This window comes from Camellia sinensis, chromosome 13, assembly GCF_055761805.1.
Source record: "Camellia sinensis isolate YWXY chromosome 13, ASM5576180v1, whole genome shotgun sequence".
Lineage (NCBI taxonomy): Eukaryota > Viridiplantae > Streptophyta > Magnoliopsida > Ericales > Theaceae > Camellia > Camellia sinensis.
In genome coordinates this window covers 101,636,201-101,661,769 of record NC_138973.1, presented here as the reverse complement: position 1 = coordinate 101,661,769, position 25,569 = coordinate 101,636,201, and the positions used below count along the sequence as shown (strand labels likewise).

Sequence of the window (25,569 nt, the reverse complement as noted above, 5' to 3'; positions counted from 1 at the left end):
ATGGTCCAAAACATGATCAAATGAAAGACTAAACTCTAAAACATGGTGAATTCTTGGATCACAACTAGAATATGAACATGCATGTAGGAATTTCATGAAAAATAGCTTCAAACTCTATGATATGGACATGCATGCATGAATTCACTCTCAAATCAACACCTCAAGCTAATTCTTGACTCCAATCACCAATTTTCCATGAACCATGCATGTAACAACTTAAATTCATATTTAAAAGAATGAATTTCCTACCTTAAGTCTTGAATCCCAAATGTAGAAGCCTAATTTTGCAAGTCTCCTTCAATTCCTCTAATTTCAAGCCAAAATCTAGATGGACTCAATTTTTCTTCCAACTCTCTAACTCTCTCACGTTTTGGTCTTGTGGATGGAGAAGATGATAGTGCCAAATCAAACTAATGGCCTAGAAAATGCCCACTAATGGCAAAAGTGCAAATAACTCTAGTTAAAATAATTTAACATTATTTATTCTAATTTAATCATTCCAAATCAAATTTTAATTAAACCTACCATAAAATCCTATAAATCCTAATTAGCATATAACACTAATCAATTTCTAAATCGGTCGCCGATAAGGCTTTCAATTCGCAATTCGAAATTAAAACACGAACAAATCATTCAGTAATCAAACAGATAGAAATACATTTAAAACAACACACTCATGCAATCAATTCAGGATTTCATCTTAATCAATTTCCTATCATGCTTAATCACAATTTAACGCTAATCAGAGGTGAGGGTTGTCACACCATCCCCATTTCTCCTTCACATGAAAAGTTCGCTCTAACCAATGATTGTCAAATGCATCATACTTATCAAGTATTTGGTCCTACTGTATTCGGAATTCTTCTTCATCATCAATGTCATGCATAAATTTTGAAAACACAACCTTGACCCCTACATCATCGAAAACAGAACTTATATGCTTGACAGCATTTTGCATCAAATGTCACGTACAAAGACGGTGGTTTGTATCGGGCATGACAATTGAAATGGCCTTAGCCATCGCAACATCTTGATCTATGAAAATAGTTTTCGGAGCTTTGTTTGACATTGCCTCTAGAAAAATTTGAAACAACCATGTAAAAGATTCAGCAGTCTCATCATACATCAACGCTGCACCGACTATAACTGTTTGTCGATGATAATTAAATCCAACAAATGATCCAAAAGGTCTATGCTCATTATTTAGTTTGTAAGTAGTGTCAAATGTCACTACATCACCAAACTGAGCATAATTCATAATCATTTGAGCATCGGCCCAAAATATATTACTTATCTGCTCTTCACAATCTAATTGCGCTGCATAAAAAAAAGATGGATTTTCCACAGTTTTCTTACGAAAGTAATGCAACACATTACCCGCTTCTTCATATTCCAAATTTTTTTGTCTCTTCGATCTTAGGTAATTTTTTTAGTCCAATTTGGTGAAACCAAGTGATGCTTTTCCACCAGGTTCCCTACCAAATAGTTCATAAGCAGACCTAAGAGAAATTCCAGATTCTGAAGCTAATTCTACTTCAATTGCTTGGGTGGTAGATATTTTTCTTTGGGATGGCAACATATGAATGCAATCTTGAGGCACAAGATCATGATTATGATGTTAAACAAAATCACAAGCAATATATTTTCCTGAAATTCTATCTAACTTGATACTAAATCGGGCACCACAACCATATGTTACCTCTTGTCTCGGATTTTTGACAAGTGAATCTTGTTTGTCAATACCCCGACTTCCCTCTTTGTAACATACAAACGTCCATGATGTTATCTCATTTGTATGTTTGTTCTTGTTTGCATAGGCCTTCCTAATACTAAAGCCCACCTTTCCCCCATACAGATTGTAAAAGTCATATGCGGCTTGTTCAAAGTCAAATGGCATTCCCACTTTCGACTTCCAACCACAATCATCAACAATATTATTTTCTTCCTTTACCTACCATTCATATATATAAACCACATTTATACTTAGTTGCAGGTTCTGGGAGTCAACCACATTTATACTTAATTGCAGGTTCATATATATAAACCACATTCATATATATAAACCATCTAATGGAAGCAAATTATATGAATCCACAAATAAATGTATGAATCAGAAAATAATATTTACAAGTAAATGTGATTAATTATCTAACAACAAATCTGAATCCACTAGAATAGATCAATGTGATTAACTATATATATATAGAACATAAAATTTCATATGAAAAAAACTGACTTATATATATAGAACATAAAATTTACCTACTTCAGTGAGTGAACCCATTTCATATGAAAAAATCTGAATTAATTGATTTCAAAAAAATCTGAATCATGGGTTAAAATTTGAATCAAATACATTAAAATCTGAATTAATTGATTTCATATAGATTACATGAAATAGATTAAATAAATCAACATATATGGGTTAAGTGACTGAACCAAGCCATCTATGAATCAATAACAGATTAATTAATTTCAAAAAAATCTGAATCATGGGTTAAAATCTGAATCAAATAGATTAAAATCTGAATTAATTGATTTCATATAGATTAAGTGAAATGGGTTAAATAAACCATCTATGAATCAATAACAACCCATCTATGAATCCCCAACAGATTAAGTGACTGAACCAAACCAAAATCAATAACAAATCTATATATATGTATATACATACACATATACATATAATATATATATATATATATAATAGCAAGATGATGAAATAGATCTCGTTGTCGCCGCAATGTCGCCTTCCCGCCATCTCATCGCCGCCGGACTCACTGTTGCCCACTATCCTTTGCTTGCCATCGCGCTGCTCCTCCATCTTCACCATCTCTTTCGTCTCTCAGTTCCTCTCTCAGTTCGCGTTCGTTCTCTTTCAGTTCCTCACTCTGACTTTCAGTCACCTCTCACGATGCCTCTCTCTCTCTGCTAGGGTTCACTGACTCAAATCGATGGTGCAAAGGCGAATAAGACGATACAGAGAAGAGAAAATCGGGAAAACAAGGGAAATGAAAATTTTGAATTAAAAAAAAAACACTAAATAAAACGACGTTGTTTTACCCAAAATGACATAGTTTTGTAAACCACCGCAGGAACCACTACAGGAAAGTATGACAGATGATCTGGACTCCGCCAATGTAAGGGTTCGCAAAGTACTAAAATTCGAAACTTTGATTGGTTTCAATGGCGGTTTTGAAGGAGCTTCTTCCACTAACGAAATCATCCGATACTACAAATTACGACGCCACTAAGGCCGAGCCGAGCGATCGGGTGCGAAAGAGATGGATTATTAGGATGGTTATGATGCCAATTAATCCCTTAGAATTGCCGAAATTCAAACACAAGAAGAGGGTTCCCAAGGACCAACAGGATTGGAAAATTCCTCCCTGTATTTCAAATTGGAAGAGCCCGAAAGGTTTCACCATACCACTTGACAGACGATTGGCAGCCGATGGTAGGGGGCTTCAGGAGGTTCAAACTAATGATAATTTATCAGAATCTTTGTATGTGGTGGAACAAAAGGCTAGAGAGGATGTTGCGATGAGGTCGAAGGTTCAGAAAGAAAGAGATGATGATGAAGCAGAAAGAAAGGAAAGAGCTTGAATTGCGCCCGTTAGCTCAGAAGGCACGATCTGAGAGACTGAGAGGATAGGCGCGGGACCCCCTGCTGCTGTTCCAATGCATTCTGACACAACTATGATCGATGATAATACGAAGGAAGAGAGGGAAGAATATGAGTAAGATTACAAGAGATAGAGACCGCGATACTAGTGAAAAGGTTGCGCTTGGGATGGCCTTGTCTAGTGTAGAAAGATGGGGTGAGGTAATGTATGATCAAAGATTGTTCAACCAAGAGAAAGGAATGGATTCGGGGTTTGCTATGGATGATCAGTACAATGTATACGATATGGGTCTGTTCACTGCTCAGCTGACTCTGTATAGGCCAAAGAAAGATAAAGATGGTGATATGTACGGAGGTACAAATGAGCAGTTGGAGAAGATTATGAAGACTGACCGGGTTCAAACCTGGTAAGGCGTTTGTTGGTATATTTGAGAAGACAGATCCAAGAGACCTGCCTGTTGAATTGAGAAAGAAGAGGAGGAGGCTGATCCATTTGGGACTATGAAGGCAAGTGCTGGGTCATCTATGCGAGATGGCCATGAAGGATTGGTATAACTCGGTGTCACTTTAGAAAGGGGGCACTGAACAGACCTTCGTGTCATAGTTTTGGAAAAGTATACAAACACCAAGATTTCGATGAGCAAAAATTTCGAAGATCATAGTAGTGCTGGATAGTTTTTGAGCCCCTGCTGCATTTGTCAATATGCAAGGAAATTATTTGCAGTTTTGTTAGGTATGCTATAGATTTGTCATTACCTTTTTCAGGTTGCTGCAATAAATACACTATTACTTTGAAATGAAGTCCTTTGCACCACACTTTCACATGCATTAACCACAACTAATCTGCACTGTATTGTCCAAATTTTACTAGTGTTTATTATCTTATTCTGGGTATTTGCTTGATATGCTCCATGTAATGCATACTGGTTACCAGTTGACAGAATTGTTAAAAAATTGTTTTTGAATTTTTTTTATTGTTAGTGAAATTTTTTCATATTGTAGTTAATTTTTTTTACCTTAATTCAAACGCACCTAAAACAAATAATATTTGTCATCCTTTTAGAATAAATTTTAGGAAGGACAAAAAAGCAAGGGAAAATTATAATTCAGTGTTTTCACAAAATAATTAGAAATTCATAGAAAAGTTTAAGGTTGTGTTTGGAACGATTTTCAAATTATGATTCTACCCCCCACATTCCAATATGATGTTTGGATGGGATGTTCAAAGTAGATTTCCACAACATTTAGAAAAATTTGTGTGAAGAGCGATTTTCAATTTTTTTTTTTTTTGAAATTTGGCCTAACCGGTCGTTTCATCGGTCGTTCGGCCGGCCGAAATAGTGCAATTTTTTTTTTTAACTTTTTTTTGTGCAATTGATATGTTAATTTTTATATATTCGAAAAAAATATTTTTGGAATTTTTTAAATTTGTTTATGTGTTTTAATAGAATTTTGAGTTGTATGTATGATTACGAGTTGTAAGTTTTTGTATCAAATATCATATACTACATCAAAAATTCTCCACTCAATTCAAAACTCTTTTACCAAATAAATTTTTCACACACAAATCATAATTTCTGTACGGAGAAGAAATAATTCTCCTCGTATAATCTTGTTGACCAAGTCCACGCTCCTCCGTACGACGTCGCTTTATCACCTGAAAACACAAACGTGAGCTAGCCGGCGGGTGTGTGCCGGAAACCTCTCCGATGCCTAAGTCAGTAAGCTTGACAAATAGACAAAGTTTTTATGTTCTCAGAAAGAATTGTGTTCAATTACCTCCTCCAAGGTGATGTTTGTGAGCTTTTATAAGTTTCCCGTGGCACAATCCTAGTAGGATTTGTACTTCTCCATGCAGAGTCCTCCTAGGATTCATACTCCTAAGGATAATGCTTATCCTTTTACACCCTACCCCACTGCTTAAACCAAGTGGGATGGTTTTTACTTTGGCCGAACTACTATATGACCGAAATAAGCTTGGCTATGCAGAGCCACTGAATAAACCGAACTCATCCTTAGTTCGGTCCTTGTGTTTTCCGTTTCTTATCTCAGCTTTCCATGTAGAACCCATGGTACGGTCTTGGACCGAACCAATGACTTTCGGCCGGTCTAACCCCAATACCGGTATAACTCCAAGTTGCTTTCGGACCGAAGTATCTTTTACAGTCACGGTGCCGAAGTAACTTTATCTCCCTTAGGCCGGAGTAGCCTTGCCTCTCCTGGGCCGGAGTAACACTGCGGCCTTCCTTGGGCCGGAGTAACATTGCGGCCTTCCCTGGGCTGGAGTAATATTGCGGCCTTTTCACCAAGTTTTTGGCACTTTGGGCCACAAAGCCCATCTCATAGCTCGGCCCAATTTTTACCAAAAATTACCCTCTCAATTGCCCCTTAATTCCATCTGCACAGCATGATTGGGATTATCAGTCCAACCGAGCTGAAGTTATTAAGCCTTTCCAGCCGAGCTAAAAACCCTTTAGCCTCTCCAGCCGAGCTAAATTTACTTCGGGCTTCACTTTGTCCGGTCAAAACGTCTCTTCAATCACGACTGTAACGCTTCCCTTTCCGTATACACGTGGCATGCTCCCATTCGTAGAAGGCAGCTGTCAACGCCGTCTTCGTGTTTCACAATTTTTGAACAGTTCCCGCTTCTTCCCTTTTCCTTTCCCTCTCTCTCATTTCACAAAACACTCTTTTCATTCTTGGACCATTCACCTCCTTCTCTCCCTTGCTCCTGAGTTTCGAGCTTGCTGTGTTCGTGCCTCCATTGCTGCCATTGCCTCCACTTCCTAGCTTCTTTCTTATTCGGGTAAGCAAGCCTATCCTTCTTGCTCTTTGTTTGCTTTACCATCTGTATAGTTTTATTTTGTATGCTTTTTGCAAACACTTTCTTCCATTTGTTGCTTTTGCTTCTGTATTTTTATGAAAAAACCAGTAGAACTCATGTGTGTATGAACTATTATGTAGAAAACCAGTCTTAGATCCAAAATCACATAGCAACCGAACTAGGATACTGTTTGTCCAATATTGGTAGATCACTTCAGTCAATAACCGAACTAGAACTTGTAGAGACAACAGTAGCCTCAAAAAATAACCTTCTGATTCACTTTAGCCGAAATAAGATCACCGAACGAAGTCTGAATATACTAAACTAAGAACCTTAGTCTTCAACCGAGCTAAGCCTTTGGGGCTAAGCCAGCTTTCTTAGTTTCTAAACCAAACTGAGAAAGCTGCCCCTAGTGGCTTGACCGAAGCAAAAAACCCACTGTTCGAACCGAGATAACAAATCCCTAAAGGAAAACCGATCTTGCGCACAATAAGTTCAAACCGAACTATCGTGTGTTGTGCAGAACCGAAACAGAACCAGCCCATAAAGCCGAAACAGGGCTCATTTACCTTGTTTTTAATTTGTAGCACGGTCCAATAATCTGTGCTTAACCCCTTTGTTTTCTACTTTGCAAACTTAGGTTACCCAGGCACTCCTGCGTGCGCTCAACCGAGCTACTGGGCACAATTTTTGCACTGATATAACTTATTGGTAAATTAAACAAATGGGTAAGTATAGGTACTTGGTAGAGACCCCTGGTGGTATGGCCGAATTCCGAAGGGATTATGGCATTCCAGACGATGTACACCTTACCCTAGCCAGGAAGGAAACCATTCCGTGGAATAACCAAGGCTTCGTCCCCTTTACCGTTTTATCCATTATAGAAACCGGACTAAGGTTCCCGGTCCAGCCTTTAATTTGTGAATTTCTTAGGCAAACCAGACTATGCCCAACCCAACTATCCACCAACACATACCGGATAATAATGGGTATCGCCGAGCTAAACCGCCAAACAGGCCTGAACCTCGGTTTAGCCGAAATCTTCCACCAATACTCCATAGGTTCCAAAGATGATGGCTGGGTTTATTACCTTAGGATACGCCGACGTAGAGAAAAGATAATAAAAAATACACCGGATAAGGATGTTAATGATGATGACTTCTTCTGGGTATCGGGCAATTTTGAGGATCACCAAGCCCAAATCCCAGGCCGAAGTATTAACTGGAAGAAAGGAGAACCTGGTAAAGTTTACCTCGGTTTTGTATATTTTTCTTGTACTTCGGTTTCAGATGTTATAACCGACCTAACACTTGTATCCTTTTTGCAGACTCAGCTCATCTTGCCTCCTATTACAGCTACCCAAATCTGAACATACTTCGAGCCGCACTACGGATTAAAGAAAGAAGTTGGTCTAAGCTTTTAAGCTTTGAGCCGACCTACAGATATAGCGGTCGTGGGAAAGCCTGAGTGACCGATTTCCTTCTAGAGGAAGCACCTGAACCAGACCCAAACTTGCCCGAAATACGACTTGTCCCACTAACAGCTGAAGAGGAGATGGCGAAGAAAAGCAGAGTGAGGGCCCTTCTGACCGCAACAACCAGGGCCGAAGTGCAACCATCCTTAGAAACGTAGCCTGCCGTTGTGGCCCTCCCTTCTTAGCAGCCTTCGTCATCTCGCCCTTCCAAACGCGCCCGATCTACATCGACCGAACAGCAACTTGTTGATGAGGTTGAATCCATCCCCCAAAGTCCTCAACCTACCCTCCAACCGGAGCAAACTGACCGAGCAGAATCTTCGAAATGGGCTCCGCAGCTAACCTTCAACGACCGAGACATCAGAGCTTCTGATTCGGTTGTTGCCGAAAAAGATCACCTATTGGCTTTTAATCTGGCAAAAAGTGTGTGCCTCCCCAAGGACATGGAGCACCACCTCAAGCAATTGAACACCGAGATGAAGTCCATCCGGTCTACATCGAAGTCCATGATTTTGGTAAGTAGCTCTGTCCATTTTTTCTGTTTAAATTTTCCAACTTTCACTTCGGCTCAAGAGACTCTTCGTTTTGTCAGGCCTTACAGAAGAACAACGTTACTTACAAGAAAGTCCAGGAGCTTAGAAAAACCACAAGGCAGGCAATGGCTGAAGCCGATGCAAAAGCGGCCGAGCTAGAAGAAGCCGAAAAGAAAATGGCCGAGCTACAAGTGGAGAACGGCCGTCTTGCCGATTTGGTTAGTTCGGCCGAGGCAGAGAGGCAGAAAGCGGCTATTACTATGAAGGACAAATATCTGCGCGAGCTGGTAAAACTTGAAAAAAGAAAAGATACCGAAATAAGCCAACTAAAAAAGAGCGTGGAGGCGGCCGAAAAGCAGGGTTACAAGCAGGCGGAGGAAGCTTATGTGAAACAGTGCGATGCTGCCAAGGAGTTGTTCTTCAAGTGCGGCTGGAGGGCGGCCGTTGAGAAGCTCGGTCTTGATCCACAGACCGAGGTTTTCAACCCTCCAGCCTATTTTATACCGAGCTCTCTTGCGGACTACGCCAATGCTCTGAAACAAGAGTTTCTGGAAGAGTCAGAATCCGATGACTCCACTTCTGAAGATACTCCGGTCGATAATGTGGACCAGCCAGTCCGGTCGGAGCCCATTGTGGAAGACCTAACAGTTGGTCTTCGCAGTGAAACCGTGATTCCAGCCGAAGTGACTCTCCCTATTGTGAATGAGCTCCCTCAAGAAACCGGTCTTCAAGTTGATGGTGATGCAGCTTTTGATGCTGATATTGAAGAACTTTTCTCTTATTTTTTTTTTATTTTTTTTTATTTTTTTTTTCCGGTTGCTTTATCTTTGTAACCGGGCTATGCCCCTTCCCTTGTAATGGTTTTTCAGTGAATGAAATTTGTGCTCAACTCTTATTCCGGTTTTGGTTCGTATGCTTGCATGTGTAATGCCTTTTATTACTCCAACTTCTATTTCGGTTTTGGCTTGTTAAACTATGCTTACCAGCCAACCACTCTTTAGCCGATATAATAACTTCGGCTGAGGAGTACAAAGTGTTTAATCTAGTCAATCCAATTTCAGCCATACCCTTACTATGGCTGAAGAGTAACAAGTGTTGGTTTATTCCAGCCAACCACTCTTCAGCCTTGCACTTACTTCGGCTGAAGAGTAACAAGTGTTGGTTTATTCCAGCCAACCACTCTTCAGCCTTGCACTTACTTCGGCTGAAGAGTAACAAGAGTTGGTTTATTCCAGCCAACCACTCTTCAGCCTTGCACTTACTTCGGCTGAAGAGTAACAAGTGTTGGTTTATTCCAGCCAACCATCGAAGTTAGTTTTTCCAGCTAACTTATAGTATTTGGTTATTCCGACCAAATGTCCTGCAGCCTGGATCCTTATCCTGGGCTTAGGAAGGGTGTTGGTTTATTCCAGCCAACCTCTAAGTTAGTTTTTCCGGCTAACTTAGAATAAAATGCTTGCAATGCGCCTAATCTTTACTAAAGCTAACTTTTACAAGGAACAACTTGTGCTAAAAAGAATTTCTCATTTTATTGAAGGAAGAAAAAATTACATATGTTTGAAAAAGAAAAACTAAAAGTAAAATAACTTGAGATTGGCCGTATTCCATGGCCTAGGGATTGCCTTGCCATCCTTGTCTTCTAGGTGGTATGCCCCTTTGCCTGCTAACCCAACCACCTTATAAGGACCTTCCCAATTTGGGCCTAACTTGCCATCTCCTGGGATCAAGGTGTTTCCCATTACTTTGCGTAGTACCCAATCCCCAATCTTGAATTGTCTTGGATGCACCTTTTTGCTGTATTTTCTGATTAACTCTCGTTGGTATGAGGCGATGTGGACTAGCGCTCTTTCTCTTCTTTCTTCTGCAAGGTCGAGTTCTAAGGCTATGGCTTCTCCATTTAAGTTTGGATCAAAATTTTCGCTTCGAATTGTGGGGAGGCCAACTTCTAGTGGGATTACTGCCTCCATTCCATAGGCTAAGGAGAATGGTATTTCTCCTGTTGATTGCCGAGGTGTGGTGCGGTAAGCCCATAAAACGTGAGGAAGTTCATCTACCCATTTGCTTTTTGCTTTCTCTAGCCTTTTCTTTAGTCCATCCAAGACGACTTTATTTGATGCTTCAGCTTACCCATTTGCTTGAGGATATGCCGGTGTAGAATTGTAGAACTCTATCTTGTACTCTTCACAAAAGCTTCTAAAGATTCTGTCGTCGAACTGAGTTCCATTGTCTGAGATCAGTGCTTTTGGTATGCCAAACCGAGTGATGATATTCTGCCAAACAAACTTCTTCATGTCTTTTTCTTTGATTGACGCCAATGCTTCTGCTTCCACCCACTTTGTGAAGTAGTCTGTTGCTGCGAGAAAGAATTTTCTGCCCCCGGGCGCTGTTGGAAGTGGTCCTACTATGTCCAAGCCCCACATTGCGAAAGGCCATGGGCTAGTTAATGGTAGGAGTTCTCTTGCTGGTTGATGTATTTGGTGCGCGAATTTTTGGCATTTCTTACACTTCTTCACATATTTCTCTGAGTCTGCTTGCATATATGGCCACCAATATCCTTGTGAAATAGCCCTGTAAGCGAGCGACCTTCCCCCTTGATGACTTCCACACACCCCTTCGTGTATTTCGAACAGGAATGCTTCTACTTTGCTGGGATGAACGCACTTGAGGTAAGGCCCAGAGAATGACTTCTTGTATAATGCCAAAGATGGAGATAGCCAAAATCGCTGCGACTTTGCCCTTATTTTGTTGGCTTCTTTTTTCTCTTCTGGTAGGATGCCGTCTTTTAGGAACAGGATGATGGGATCCATCCAAGAAGGGCCTAATTCTGCGCAACATACTTCTTCTGCTTCGGGGTCTTCTATGCTTGGTCTTGGTAAGAAGTCGATGAGTAATGGATGAGGGATTGATGTATCTGCCATTGAGGCCAGGCCTGCTAGTTCGTCCGCTCGGCAGTTTTCCTCCCTGCCAATTTGTTCTATCCTTACTACATCAAACTTCTTGATCTCTGTTCTGACTAACTCTTGGTACTTGCCCATTCTGTCATCCTTTGCTTCGTATTCGTCGGAAATTTGGTTTACCACCAGCAAAGAGTCACTGTATACCATTAGTTCGGTGGCCTTCATGTAGTATGCTGACTTAAGTCCTGCGAGAAGCGCCTCATACTCTGCTTCATTGTTGGATGCTGGGAAGCCAAGGTTGATTGCTTGCTCTACAACCAGGCCGTCTGGAGAGATGAGGACTATGCCAAGCCCTGCACCATGTCGGTTGGATGCTCCATCCACAAAAAGCTTCCACATCTCTCCAACGAATAATTTCCAGCAAGTGGAAGGATCAGATGATGTCGTGGGGTCAAGAATGGTGTTTTCCTCAAGGTCCATGTTGGCTGTCTGCCCTTTGTCCTCTGTTTGAACTGCTGGTGAGCCTTTGTTTGTCTCTTCCTTGTTGTCCTTAGTATGGTCTGCCTTGGTGCTTGATTGACTACCTTCCACTAGGGGTTGCGCTATTCCGGCGTCAACTTCCGTCCCTAGTTCGGTTGTGTCAGTTAGGTCGACTGGGCAGATATGATGACTTCCAGGAGTAAACTCTGCGACGAAGTCTGCCAAAGATTGGGCTTTTATTGCGGTCTTGGGTTGGAACTTGATGTCGAATTGTCCCAATTCTACTGCCCACTTCAAAATTCGTCCACTAAAGTTCGCCCTTTCAAACAGAGCTTTTAGTGGAAAGGCTGTGAGGACGACTATGGTGTGGGCGTGAAAGTAGTGCGCCAATTTTCTGGATGCCATCATTAATGCTAATGCTAGTTTCTCCAAGGGCAAGTACCTTGTTTCGGCTCCCAACAATGTCTTGCTGACATAAAAGATGGGCAAGTGTTGTATTCCTTCTGCACGAACCAACACTGCGCTGACTGCGTGCTGAGAGACTGCCAGGTACAAAAAGAGTTCTTCACCAGGTACTGGAGTAACAAGTAGTGGTGGGGAAGACATGTACTCCTTCAAGCTTTCCAGAGCTCGGTCGCATTCTTCATCCCACTCAAACTTGGCCTTTAAAGCTTGGAAGAATGGTCGTAGTCTGTCTGATGACCTGCTTATGAACCGGTTGAGCGCAGCTGCCATACCAGTGAGATGCTGTACTTCTTTGACTGAGTTTGGTCTCTCCAACTCCTGGATTGCTTTAATCTGAGATGGGTCTGCTTCTACACCTCGGTTGGTCACCAGGAAACCCAAGAATTTGCCAGATCCAACTCCGAATGCGCATTTGGACGCATTGAGGCGCAACTTGTGTTTCTTCAGGATCTGGAACATCTCGCCTAGATCTTTAAGATGGTCATTCTCATCCTTGCTTTTGACCACCATGTCGTCGATGTAAGCCTCCATTGTTCTGCCTAACAATGGTTCAAACATCTTGGTGACCATCCGTTGGAATGTCGCCCCTGCGCTCTTTAGGCCAAAGGGCATGACCTTGTAGCAATATAATCCCCTTGGTGTCGTGAAGGATGTGACCTCCTGGTCTGGTTCATGCATGGCGATCTGGTGGTAGCCTCTGTATGCATCCAGAAAGCTAAGTCGGTTATGCCCTGCCGTTAGGTCCACCAGTTGATCTATCCTTGGTAGAGGAAAGCTATCTTTTGGACACGCCTTGTTGACTGTTTTGTAGTCGACGCAGACACGCCATTTACCATTCTTTTTTGGCACTACAACTGTGTTGGAGATCCATCTTGGGTAGTGCACTTCTCTTATTGCTCCTGCCTCCAGCAGGTTGCCTACCTCTTCTGCCACTATTACGGCGTGGTGGAGTGCCGATCTGCGTGTGCGTTGGATGACTGGTCTGGCGGATGGGTGGACATTGAGTTGGTGACTGATGAAGTTTGGATCAACACCTGGCATGTCGTAGGGCGTCCAGGCAAACACTTCGATATTAGAGGTCAAGAATTCCAAGACCTCTAATCTCTCAGTGCTGGACAACGATGAGCCAAGCAAGAAGAACTTATCCAGGTTCTTCTCATCTATTTTTACCTCCACCAAGTCCTCCACCACTTTCTGATCAGCCTCTTTGTCGACGTCCGCGAATAGTTCATTACTTTCTGGTTCTTCCACCGAATGAACGTATCCTTTGGCAGCTCGGCTTCCATTCGCTGTGGCGAAGCATTGTTTTGACATGATCTGATCGCCATAGACTTCTTCAATTATGCCGGTGTCGTTGGGGAACCGCATTACCTGATGGTATGATGACGCTACCGAACGCATGGCATGCAACCATGTTCTGCCCAAGATGATGTTATATGTGGAGGGGACCTTCAATACCCAGAACTCCACTTGTTTTGTTACACTCCCTGCTCTGACTGGAAGAATTATTTTGCCGACAGGCCACTATGGCATGGAGTTGAATCCAATCAGGGGAGAAACTGCAGGCGCCAAGTCTTTGTCTTGCAGCTTCAGTTGTTTAAATGTGTCATAGTACATGATCTCACATGAACTACCCTGGTCAATCAGAATCTGCTTGACGTCAAAATCTTTGACTCGGAGAGTGACAACCAGAGCATCATTGTGAGGACAGTATATTCGATCCAGGTCTTTATCCGAAAAAGACATGACGTTTGTTGCCTCTGTCTTCCCTTTCTTGATGGCAGGTTGGGCACTTAATACTTCCCTAAAGTGCTCAGCCTTCTTGATTGATCCCCTGAGCTCGCATACACGCTCAGGTTCAAAGACTCCATGTATTACATTGATGATGCTTTGTGGTGGGGCGTCGATCGGCATCCCATTGGGGTTATTATGATCCTGGGGGGCTGGCTGTGTACCTCCTTCAATATATTTGTCCAAGTGGCCTGCTGCCACCAGTTCTTCCAAGTGTTGTCGTAGTGGTGTGCAATTCTCAGTTCGGTGCCCCTTTTCTTTGTGGAAGGTGCACTGTGATCTGTCGTCATAGTCTTTCTGAGCTTCTCCCAGCTTGGCTGGCCACTTGACAAAAGGCTCGTCTCTTATTTCGCTCAGAATCTGATATATTGGTTTTTTGAACACCGTTGTTATGGCAGTGCGGATTCTCAACCATCTTTTGTCTGGGTCTTCTCCGTTATCTCGTCTGCCACGCCCGTTTTTATTCTGCCGATCTACTGTATTGACCTTTGCTGAGGCCTTCTTTTCTGGTACCGTGGTTGCACTAGATTTTGCTTTTGCACGTGCGCCATCCTCTTCTACCCTGATGTGCTGATGCACTCTTTCCATCAGGGCCTCCATGGTGAGGGGTGGCGTCATGGTAATCGAATCCCTTAGTCTGTTCCCTACTGGTAGGCCTATTTTATATTGCGCAATGGCTAGATTGGTGGGGTAGTCTCCAATCTGGTTGAATGTCTCCCAGTAGCGACTGTTGTAAGATCTGAGGGTCTCTTTTTCACTCATGTCGATGGAGAGTAACTGGTCTATCTCTACCGGTGTTTTAGTGTTTGTTCGAAATCTTGTTACAAATGCTTCCGCCAGTTGAGCCCAGGAGGCTATGCTGCCATCTGGGAGTTTCTCGAACCAAGTCAAGCCCAAGTCGCCAAGACTTGATGGGAAGAGTATGCACATTAAGGCCTCGTTTCGTCTGTATACAGCCATGACTTGGCGGAAGTGGCTCAAGTGTGAGTACGGGTCCGTCTTCCCTCCATATGTGGTGAATTTCAGCTGAAGGAAGCCTGATGGTAGGGGCGCGTTTTCGATTGCTGGAACAAACGGTGAAGTCTGTAGTCTTGCCAATGCTTTGTCCGTTGGTTCGTAGGCCGGTCGCGGTATTGGCATTCCAACCTCGACGCTTCCATGCGTCCGAGGAGCCAACCGTTGTAAGGCCGAAACTCGGTGTGGATCCCTTGCCCTGGCATCCTCCTTGCATCGTGCTTTTTCTTCGAGCACGGTTCGTAAGTCGGATGACCTGGGCAGCTCTGTTTGTCTAGATCTGGTTTGGTGTGAATGTGAAGGCCAATATGTGCTTCCTTCAGTGTATGATCTTTCGGATCTCGTCATCTCAGACCTGGAGTGACGAGTCCTGGAAGATAAGGAATGAGTGTCGCCTGTCCTGAGGCTTCTGCTCCCTCCTTGGGAGGGTGTAGTATTCCTACTACGATTCTCTGAGTGGCGAGGGGGCGTCTTGTGCTTGCGCCACTCTCCTGTCGCCACATCTTTAGTCTTCATCTGGTGTTTCAAAGCCTCCATGTCCGCCGCCATCTTCCGAATTAGTTCATCTTGCTCCTTCACGCGATCTTCCAGGGCTTGAGGATCAATCCTCCTCCTTTGCCTGTCAGGACTTTGAGAGTGACGAGGGCTGTTATTCCGCCTTCCCCTGCCACTCCTCCTGGAGTTATGTTGTTGGGGCTCTAGATCTACCATAGGAGGGACAGAGGGTAATCCTTCTCGCCTTGCGCCCCCGTCTGGAGTTAGCCCGTCGACGGCGGACTGCGGTAGTTCTTCAATGTGTGCCATTGATTGAGAAAAGGAGAAGCTTAGTCAAGAGGTTTTTGTTCTTGTCTGTTTGTTCCCACAGACGGCGCCAATTGTACGGGGAAGAAATAATTCTCCTCGTATAATCCTGTTGACCAAGTCCACGCTCCTCCGTACGACGTCGCTTTATCACCTGAAAACACAAACGTGAGCTAGCCGGCGGGTGTGTGCCGGAAACCTCTCCGATGCCTAAGTCAGTAAGCTTGACAAATAGACAAAGTTTTTATGTTCTCAGAAAGAATTGTGTTCAATTACCTCCTCCAAGGTGATGTTTGTGAGCTTTTATAAGTTTCCCGTGGCACAATCCTAGTAGGATTTGTACTTCTCCATGCAGAGTCCTCTTAGGATTCATACTCCTAAGGATAATGCTTATCCTTTTACACCCTACCCCACTGCTTAAACCAAGTGGGATGGTTTTTACTTTGGCCGAACTACTATATGACCGAAATAAGCTTGGCTATGCAGAGCCACTGAATAAACCGAACTCATCCTTAGTTCGGTCCTTGCGTTTTCCCTTTCTTATCTCAGCTTTCCATGTAGAACCCATGGTACGGTCTTGGACCGAACCAACGACTTTCGGCCGGTCTAACCCCAATACCGGTATAACTCCAAGTTGCTTTCGGACCGAAGTATCTTTTACAGTCACGGTGCCGAAGTAACTTTATCTCCCTTAGGCTGGAGTAGCCTTGCCTCTCCTGGCCGGAGTAACACTGCGGCCTTCCCTGGGCCGGAGTAACATTGCGGCCTTCCCTGGGCCGGAGTAATATTGCGGCCTTTTCACCAAGTTTTTGGCACTTTGGGCCACAAAGCCCATCTCATAGCTCGGCCCAATTTTTACCAAAAATTACCCTCTCAATTTCAAAACTCAGAAACTCAAAATACAACTTTTACTCTCAAATCATATTTAGAAAATTCTACCAAACGTAACTTAAAACTTTAATTGTTGATGTTTATAAAATTTATCACTAACCTGAAATTATTTTAAAATTTATCACTAACCTAGAATTATTTTAAAAACCTGCACTGAATTATAATTGTCTCAAAAAAACAAATCAACACATTTGTGTACCTTTTTGTTAGTGAACTTTCTATATTATTTAAAAAGTCAAAAAAATTAACAAAAATATGAAAAAAAAAAATTCACTAAAAACATAAAAAGTAAAAAATTGAAAAGTAGTTTAATGACTACAATATATAAGAGTTTTAGGAACCAATTTTTTTGTCTCTAAAAATGAAATTTTGTTGTAAAAAATATTTGGAGACCAATTCTTGTCGTTGCGATGATAATCGCTAAAAGATCGTCCTGAAAAATAAAGAAATAGTTTTTAACGACAAAATTTTGAAAACGGCGCTAAGACCATCTCCAACCCTGAACCAAATCTGGCATCAAATTTAAAATTTGGTGAAAAAAACACTTTTTCATCTTTCAACGGTTTCATCAAATTGATATCAAATCGAGATTTCACCAAATGTTTCACCAAAATGAAGACAGGCTCCGCATTTCATCAAAACACTGTGCATGACCGTTGGGGTCGACCAATCGGTCGACCACCAAAAGGTTCAAACAGTTCCAAAAAAAAGGTCAAATAGTTGAAAAAAAAAATTTTTTTTTGCTTTACCGGTCGACCAGTCGGTCGGCCACTAACAGGTTCAAAAAGTTCAAAAAAAAAAAAAAATTTTTTTTGGCTTAACCGGCAACCAGTTATCCCGATACAGATTTGATGAAAGTTTGATGAAAATCAACCGTAGGGGCACTCAGTATCAGATTGAGGAAAAAATTATTTTTTTACTCAGATTTGATGAAAATTTTGGTTTAGGATTGGAGATGCTCTAAGCAAAAATAATTTGATCCCCAAAAAAGTGTAGTTTTTTAGACAAATTTAGTGCCAAAAAAAAAAAGAATTTATCATCAAATTTATTTCTTAAAAGGATTATTCTGGGGAGTGATTATTTTAATAATTTTTTAATTTTTTTACAAAAATACGTATAAAAAATAAAAATAAGAGTTGACGTTTTGATAGTAATTTATTTACTTTCTGATTATTTGAGATGGTTGCCAAAAACAAGCCTAAAAACAATTTTTAGGTGGAAGAATAGAACGTTCTTATTACAGACCCAAAACACGTTTTCATTGGGGTCTTTGTGAAGTAGCTTTTTATTCTGTTTTTAATTTTTTATTTATTTTGAGTTATATTATTTTTTATATTTTTTATTTAAAAAAAAAATAAAAAAAATATTAATTTTTTATCAACTTTTTAAAACACTCCAAAATCTGCTTCTTCAAATAGGGATGGCAATGGATAACCTACTCTGTGGGTATCTATGGAGAACCAACCCAAATACATGGATTTTCCCCTTTTTTTCTTATCCATGGGTAGGGTATGTGATATTCTTTAAATATCCACAGGGGACGGGTTGGGGATGGGTACCCACTAATTTCCCCATATGTTGCTTTTTTTTTTTTTTTTTTTTTTTTTTTAGATTCACAACCAAAACTAAATATACATTCAATCTTTTTTCTTTTATTTATTTATTTATTTTTTCAAGTTCACAACCAACTTCTTCTTTTTTTTTTTTTTTTAAGATCCACAACCAAAACTAAATATACATCCAATCTTTTTTTTATTATTATTTTTATTTTTAAGATTCACAACCATTTTTTAAAAATTCAAATAGCTTCTCCTGAAATTACATCCTGAACTAAATAAGTTACATCCGAGTAAGCTAAATAAATTTATAAACATCCTGAACTTCTCCGAATTGAATGGGGGAATTATCACCTGAAATTACAAAATTAACTGTGAATGTTACTAATACTCAAAACTTGGTTGCTAAAACTGGTAATAAAGAATAGAAATAATAGGGAATTATTTTTATTTTTAAGGTTCACAATTTATACAACATATATATATATATATATATTTGATTGTCTCAAAATTATATATTTGATTATTATAAAACAAACTTTTTAATTAATGCGTATTTGATTTTGTTGTTGAACCAAATAAAATAAAATAAGATTGAATGTATATTTAGCTTTTGTTGTGAACCTTAAAAAAAAAAAAAAAAGTTGTTAACACTAAATATATTAAAAAAAAAAGAAAAAAGATTGAATGTATATTTAGCTAAAACCCTTAAAAAAAAAAAAAAAGGTTGTTAACATTAAATATATTAAAAAAGAAAGAAAAAAGATTGAAGGTATATTTAGCTTTTGTTGTGAACCTTAAAATAAGAAAAAAAAAAAAAGTTGTTAACATTAAATATATTAAAAAACAAAGAAAAAAGATTGAATGTATATTTAGCTTTTGTTGTGAACCTTAAAAAAAAAAAAAAAAAAATTGTTAACATTAAATATATTAAAAAAGAAAGAAAAAAGATTGAAGGTATATTTAGCTAAAACTCTTAAAAAAAAAAAAAAAGGTTGTTAACATTAAATATATTAAAAAAGAAAGAAAAAAGATTGAAGGTATATTTAGCTTTTGTTGTGAACCTTAAAATAAAAAAAATAAAAAATAAAAAAAGTTGTTAACATTAAATATATTAAAAAACAAAGAAAAAAGATTGAATGCATATTTAACTTTTGTTGTGAACCTTAAAAAAAAAAAAAAAATTGTTAACATTAAATATATATATAAAAAAAAATGGGGATTAAAGTGGGTTGGGGAAAATCCATACCCATTAAGAAATGGAGAGGGTGATACCCATGGGGAATGGAGAATGGGGAATGAGAAAAATTTATTATAAGAGAATGGGGATGGAGAATTAATATCCACCCCATTAACCCCCATTGCCATCCCTATCTTCAAACAGTTGTCAGCTTTTGTTTTCTTTAACCTCCATCGTGCAAACAATTTGAGATATCAGATCTTGTATTCTTTTGTTAAAGTAAAGTAAAGATAGAGGATAAGATTTCACATTTTAGATTTTAGATATGTTGTTTAATTATTTGATTTTTTTTTTTATTATAGGTGTTTGAGAAGTGATTATTTTTAATTTTTTTTGATATTTTAACTATTTTAATAAATTTTTTTAATTTATGTATTTGAAAAGTTAGATTAAATTTTTATATTAATTATTATATTAAAAAATATATTTAAAATTAAAATGACAAATTTACTCGTAATCTTATTTTGAAGCCGGACCCTTTTTCAAAATAGATGTATAAGAATAAAATAGTCATTTAACTGCTGTGAAATGGCAGTCACAGACTCAGCCTACACTGTGTTAGTGACCGTGTAGGCTGTCCACCCCAGCCAAGGTCTTGTTTGGCAATATGTTTTTTTAATAATTTTTTAATTTTTTTTGATTAAAATGTGATGTAAAAAAAATTAATATATTTAGAATAATTTTTTGAATTTTTATAAAAAGATGTAAAAAAATAAGGAGAAAAAAAATTCTTTAATTTTTAGTATAAATTGTTAATTTTTTAATTTTTTTAATAATATTTTAATTTTTTGACTAAATAGTTTGATTTCAAACGAGGCCTAAATCAATGGTTGGGCTGCTACTGTTGTTGAGGCTAAAAGCTTTTTTTAGGCTTTGTGGCTAAAATAGCCTGTAGTCCCAGTTCCCAAACACGGCCATAGTTCGTCACTCCGGTGAGCTGTGACTGGAAAAACAAAGATGCCGGAAATTATTCTTCAGGCAGTTATTCAAAAAGCAGTTGAAATAGTCGGTAATCTGGCCGTCCAAGAAGTTTCCAGATTGTCTAGGCTGAAAGAAGACATGGAATGGATCGTGAGCGAGATGTTATACATCCAATCCTACTTGGAAGATGCTGATGCCAAGCAAGGTGGAAACAGGGCAGTGGCTACCTTTGTGACTGATGTTAGAGTCCTTGGTTTGGATGTCGAGGACATTATGGACACATATTTTCCTAAGATTGCATCATCCAAGAAAGAAGGGTTCTTCAGTCGTTTGAGGAGGGCACACGGTCTCTTTGGCTATGTTCACACTATTCATAACTTCGCTGCAGAGATTGATGGGATCAGAAGAAGGGTCAATGATATTAAAGATCGCAGACAGAGATATGGGATTGAAGAAAAAAGTGGCAATGACACATGGGATGCTAGACAATCTTTCCCTCATGTCGATGAACCAAATGTTGTTGGCTTTGAAGGACACATCGAAAAATTGGTGGGGATGCTAAACAAGGATTCACTGTGTGGTGTTATCTCAATTGCTGGGATGGCTGGATTGGGAAAGACAACCCTTGCTAAGAAAGTATATAACTCTGTTCAACAAAGTTTTGAGTGCTCAGCTTGGATATGTGTTTCTCAACAGCCAAACATAGTAGAGCTTTTGCGTGATGTAGCAAGTCAAGTGGGCTTGCACAAAGACAAATTGGAGCACAACGTTCATGCCAATTTGTTCAAATTTTTATGCGACAAAAGGTATGTAATAGTCATTGATGATTTGTGGAAGATTGAATCATGGGATGATTTAATGACAGGAATCCCTAACAATTCCAAAAGTGGTGGTAGAATAATCCTTCTCGAAACATAGAAGTAGGTAAAAGTGTAGGTGGGCAAAGCTCTCTTTACGAGTTACAACCCTTAGACAAAAAACAGTAGAAACCTCTTTTCCAAAATGGTTGAACGCTCTCTAGAGAATCCACCATTCGATAATTTAGGTGAACAAATATTAAAAAGATGCGGTGGTGTGCCACTCGCAATTGTTTTAACGGCAGGAATGTTGAGAGAAAAAACAGAACATGAATGGAAAAGGTTATTAGAAAACATGGGTCAAGAGAAAGATAAGTGTTCAAAGATCTTTGCTTTGAGTTACAAAGATTTACCCACAGAATTGAAACTATGCTTTCTCTATTTTGGGATTTTTCCAGAGGACTACGAAATTCTTGCATTTGACTTAATTAATTTATGGGCAGCAGAGGGATTTATTCGAGGGAGTGACACGCAAGAGGTTGAGGAAGTGGGGAATGATTACTTAAATCATTTGTTTGCTAGGAACTTGATCAAAGTGACTCGGAGAAAATTTGATGGGAGGATTAAAAGTTTACGCATTCATGATATTTTGCATGGTCTTTGTGTGACGGAGGCCAAGGAGATCAACTTCTTTAATACTCCCAATGCAGCAACTGTTGGTAATTCTGTTACGAAAGTGCGTAGAGTCACTACCAACCATGAGTGCATATCTTCTTTCAACAACTATGGAACACCCAAGCTTCGTGCAATGTTGTTTTTCAATGGGGAAGATTGGGGAGTTGATAATTTTCCTAGAGACTTGAGATTGCTTCGAGTGATAAGTCTAGAATGTCAAAGGGTTGCATTTCCATTGCCAAGTGAAATTGGCAATTGGAGTCACGTAACATACATTCAATTGAAAGTGCATAAGGTTTTTATCGAACTTCCTTCCACTATTAGCAATTTGAGAAATTTATTGATGTTGGATGTCCGACTTTGCACTTTACTCAATTTCCATATTTTATTTGGAGAATGAAGCAACTAAGACATGTTCTGCTACCTCATCCATATTTTATGAAGTATTATTACAACATTGAATTATCTTCTCAAAAGCAACTGCTCAACATGGGTAAGTTCCATCATCCAATTGAAGAAGAAGAAACTTTTGCAAATCTCCGAACACTCTTTTGGGTGCGTGTTTCTGATTTGCCTGCCAGTTTTTGCAAATTTACCAATTTGAGAAAACTAGGGATCTTTTTTACGTGCATTAAGTTCTCAAAACTGAAGGAGTTTTTAGATGCAGACATTGTTATCACACAAGCTAGAGATCTTGCATTTGAAGTGTGGGGATATTGATGCAAAAAATCATTCCAAAATGTTGGATCTGAATCTTTCTCGCTATGAAAATCTTTTCAAGCTGCATCTAAACAGGTTCAAGCTGGAGTTATCAAGACATAATCAACTGCCCCCAAACCTCACCAAGCTTACCCTCAGATACACTTGGTTGAAAGAGGACCCAATGGAGACTTTGAAGAAACTACCAAAGTTAGAGATCCTGGAATTGGGTTATTACTCCTACATGGGAAAGAAGTTGATGGTTTGCTCCGGAGAAGGGGGATCGTCCGATTGTTTCCCTAAACTTCAAGTGTTGGAAGTTGATGGATCCTCTGGTTTAAATGAATTCCTAGTGGAGGAAGCAACGATGCCTAAGCTCAGCAAGTTAACAATGAGATATTGCTATCGTCTAAATATGAAGGTTCCAGACAGGATAAAAGACATTATGGTTAGATATTGAAAAGGTTAGTTACTTACTTATTTTGACTGATGTTTTATTTTCGTGATCTTTTCTTTGTTTTTTTAGATATCTATCATCTTTATAAATAAAATGTAAAAAAAATATTAAAATGCATACTTAACAAATAAACAGTAGCAACTAATATGTCACATCATTTATATATACGCAAATTTTTGATTTGTGAAATCTACCTATGCTCCATTGTTTTTGGCAAATATTTATTTATTTATTTATTTATTTTTGATGCTTGACATTTTGATTTGTGATAATTTTTTTTTATTTTTTTGATGCATCTAACAAGTGTGGTGAGCTGCTACTTGGATAGATGGCAGTGATGGGCTACGGTGGACTGTTCTGAGTTTGTATCTTAACTGTGGGCTACTCTGTTAGTTTATTTCGGTGGCTCTTGGGTGTGTTTTCGAAGTTTGTTGTTCTTTGGTTGTATTCTTTTGTAGTTGGTTTCTGACCAACTCTTGATGGTGTGCTATCATATGATTGGGTGGGTTTCTCAGTGTCAACCTAGTTGGAATTGAGGAGTTCCGCTATGATGCTATTTGCACTCATTCGTTTCCTTTATTGATGTAATATTTTCAAATGTTTATCAATAAAATTTTCTCTTTTGCTAATTATTTTTTATTTTTTTATTTTTTTGACACGTAATTTTTTTTTTCTTTCTACATTTGAAATGTGGAAAATGTGTTTCAGATTGAAGTCTTAGTAATGCTGTCACACCACTGCCACCATCATCTTGCCACCATTGGGCACCACCACTACCACTAGCTCATTCGTTTCAAGATCGCAACCAAACATATAGAAAAAATATTTGATAATTTTTGTGGAAAGCACATTTTGACCGAAACAAACTCCTTAATTGATTCAAATTTTCAGAACAGTTGTAGTAAACCAAAACATTGGAATGCCTTTTGAATGATCAATCATTAATTCTTCTTGTTAATTAATTTGTGTTGATTTATTTAACTGTTTTTTTTTTCTCTCTTCATGTTAACCCATCAGGGGAATCAGTTTCTGTACGCTTGAAGATCACAAGACATTCCTGATCACTATCTCCAAAATGTTTCTCTGTCAGTTAGTTTCATTTCATGAATTTGTGTGATCACGTGGTTGCTCTCTAGTTGATTGATTGTAATAAGGAACATGGTATGCTATTATTAATGGTTTGTTTGTCTACTTCATGATTGTAATTGCAATGTAAAAACTCTTAGTTGTGTGTTGGTTTGAGCTTGTTTAATGGTTGGTTTAAGCGTATTGTCGATGTTTCAGAGTTCATTGATATTCTTGACGTGCTAATCACAACTTATGCCCTCGGCTCTGACTCATATGATTTTGGCTAAATTCTAACGTCTAGAATTCTGAATTGGCATTCTTTATATTTTTGGAAAGTTTTGTTAGGGGTGAGCATGGTCTGGATTGGACCGGATTGGGGTAAAATCAGAATCAATCCGTTATTTACGATTTTTGAAAAATTAGAGCCAATTCAATCCGTTTAAATCATGGAACCAATCCGAACCAATCTATTTAAACACGGATTAGATCAGTTTAGGACCACAGATTCACATAATTAAATAACAAAAAAATATATATATCATTTTAATTTCATAAAAATATAAACATAGAGCTATATTAGTTCCACAATAGTAACATGTCTTTCTATAATAGCGACATACTGTTCTAGAATTTAAACAACCATAAGAAAATTGGTTTCACCATAAGTATTTAGACCATTACAAATTAAAACTAAAAACTAACAAACAAAAGTAATAAAAGAAGATATGATGCAGGTTTAGGTTTGAGTTTAGGTTTTATATAGAATAAGAGAAGATACTATGGGGAGGGTGTATAATAATAATATAAACTATTCGTGGGGTTCAATCCAGAACCAATCCGTGGACTACGGATTTTTAATTCTTCAATCCAGAACCGAACCACGGATTCAAAAAACCAATCTAAACCTATCAGATTGGACTGAACTGGATCAGATTACGGATTTCACGGATTCCTTACTCAGCCCTAAGTTTTGTCGTGCAATTACTTTATTTAGAAATTTTTATTTTCGGTGTTGTTTATTTTGACACGTTTCTTAGATCTAGCAGTATTCACAAGTTGAGCTTTCGCTTAATACTAGTAGCTTAGCATTTTTTTTTGAATCCTTTCAGTGGGAATGTGAAATATATATTCGGCAGTAAATTTAGCACCCAGTTGATTGATTGTGGTAAGGAATTGAGTATGTTATTAGGATTTATTGATGTTCAGTAAATGAATGGACATAGTTTTTATAATACACAGAAGTGCAAGAGGTAACTAAATGGTATGCATAATGAGAGGGTAATTTATATATAAATTGGGCCGAGCTGGGTAATGGGCCGCTGTGGGCCACAGTAAGAAAGGCAGAGTAAGGGTCTTGGTGT

At 39.0% G+C, this 25,569-nt stretch overlaps 1 protein-coding gene across 1 annotated transcript; it reads left to right on the top strand.

Annotated features, from left to right (window-relative positions):
- Positions 1 to 20,434: 20,434 nt before the first annotated feature.
- On the top strand, positions 20,435 to 23,769 carry LOC114264361 (toMV resistance protein Tm-2(2)). Its single transcript, XM_028204962.2, is given in 4 exon segments — positions 20,435 to 21,413; positions 21,416 to 21,485; positions 21,487 to 23,147; positions 23,445 to 23,769. Coding segments are annotated over 3 exon segments (1,833 nt in total). The 5' UTR covers positions 20,435 to 20,548; the 3' UTR covers positions 22,385 to 23,147; positions 23,445 to 23,769.
- Positions 23,770 to 25,569: the final 1,800 nt, after the last annotated feature.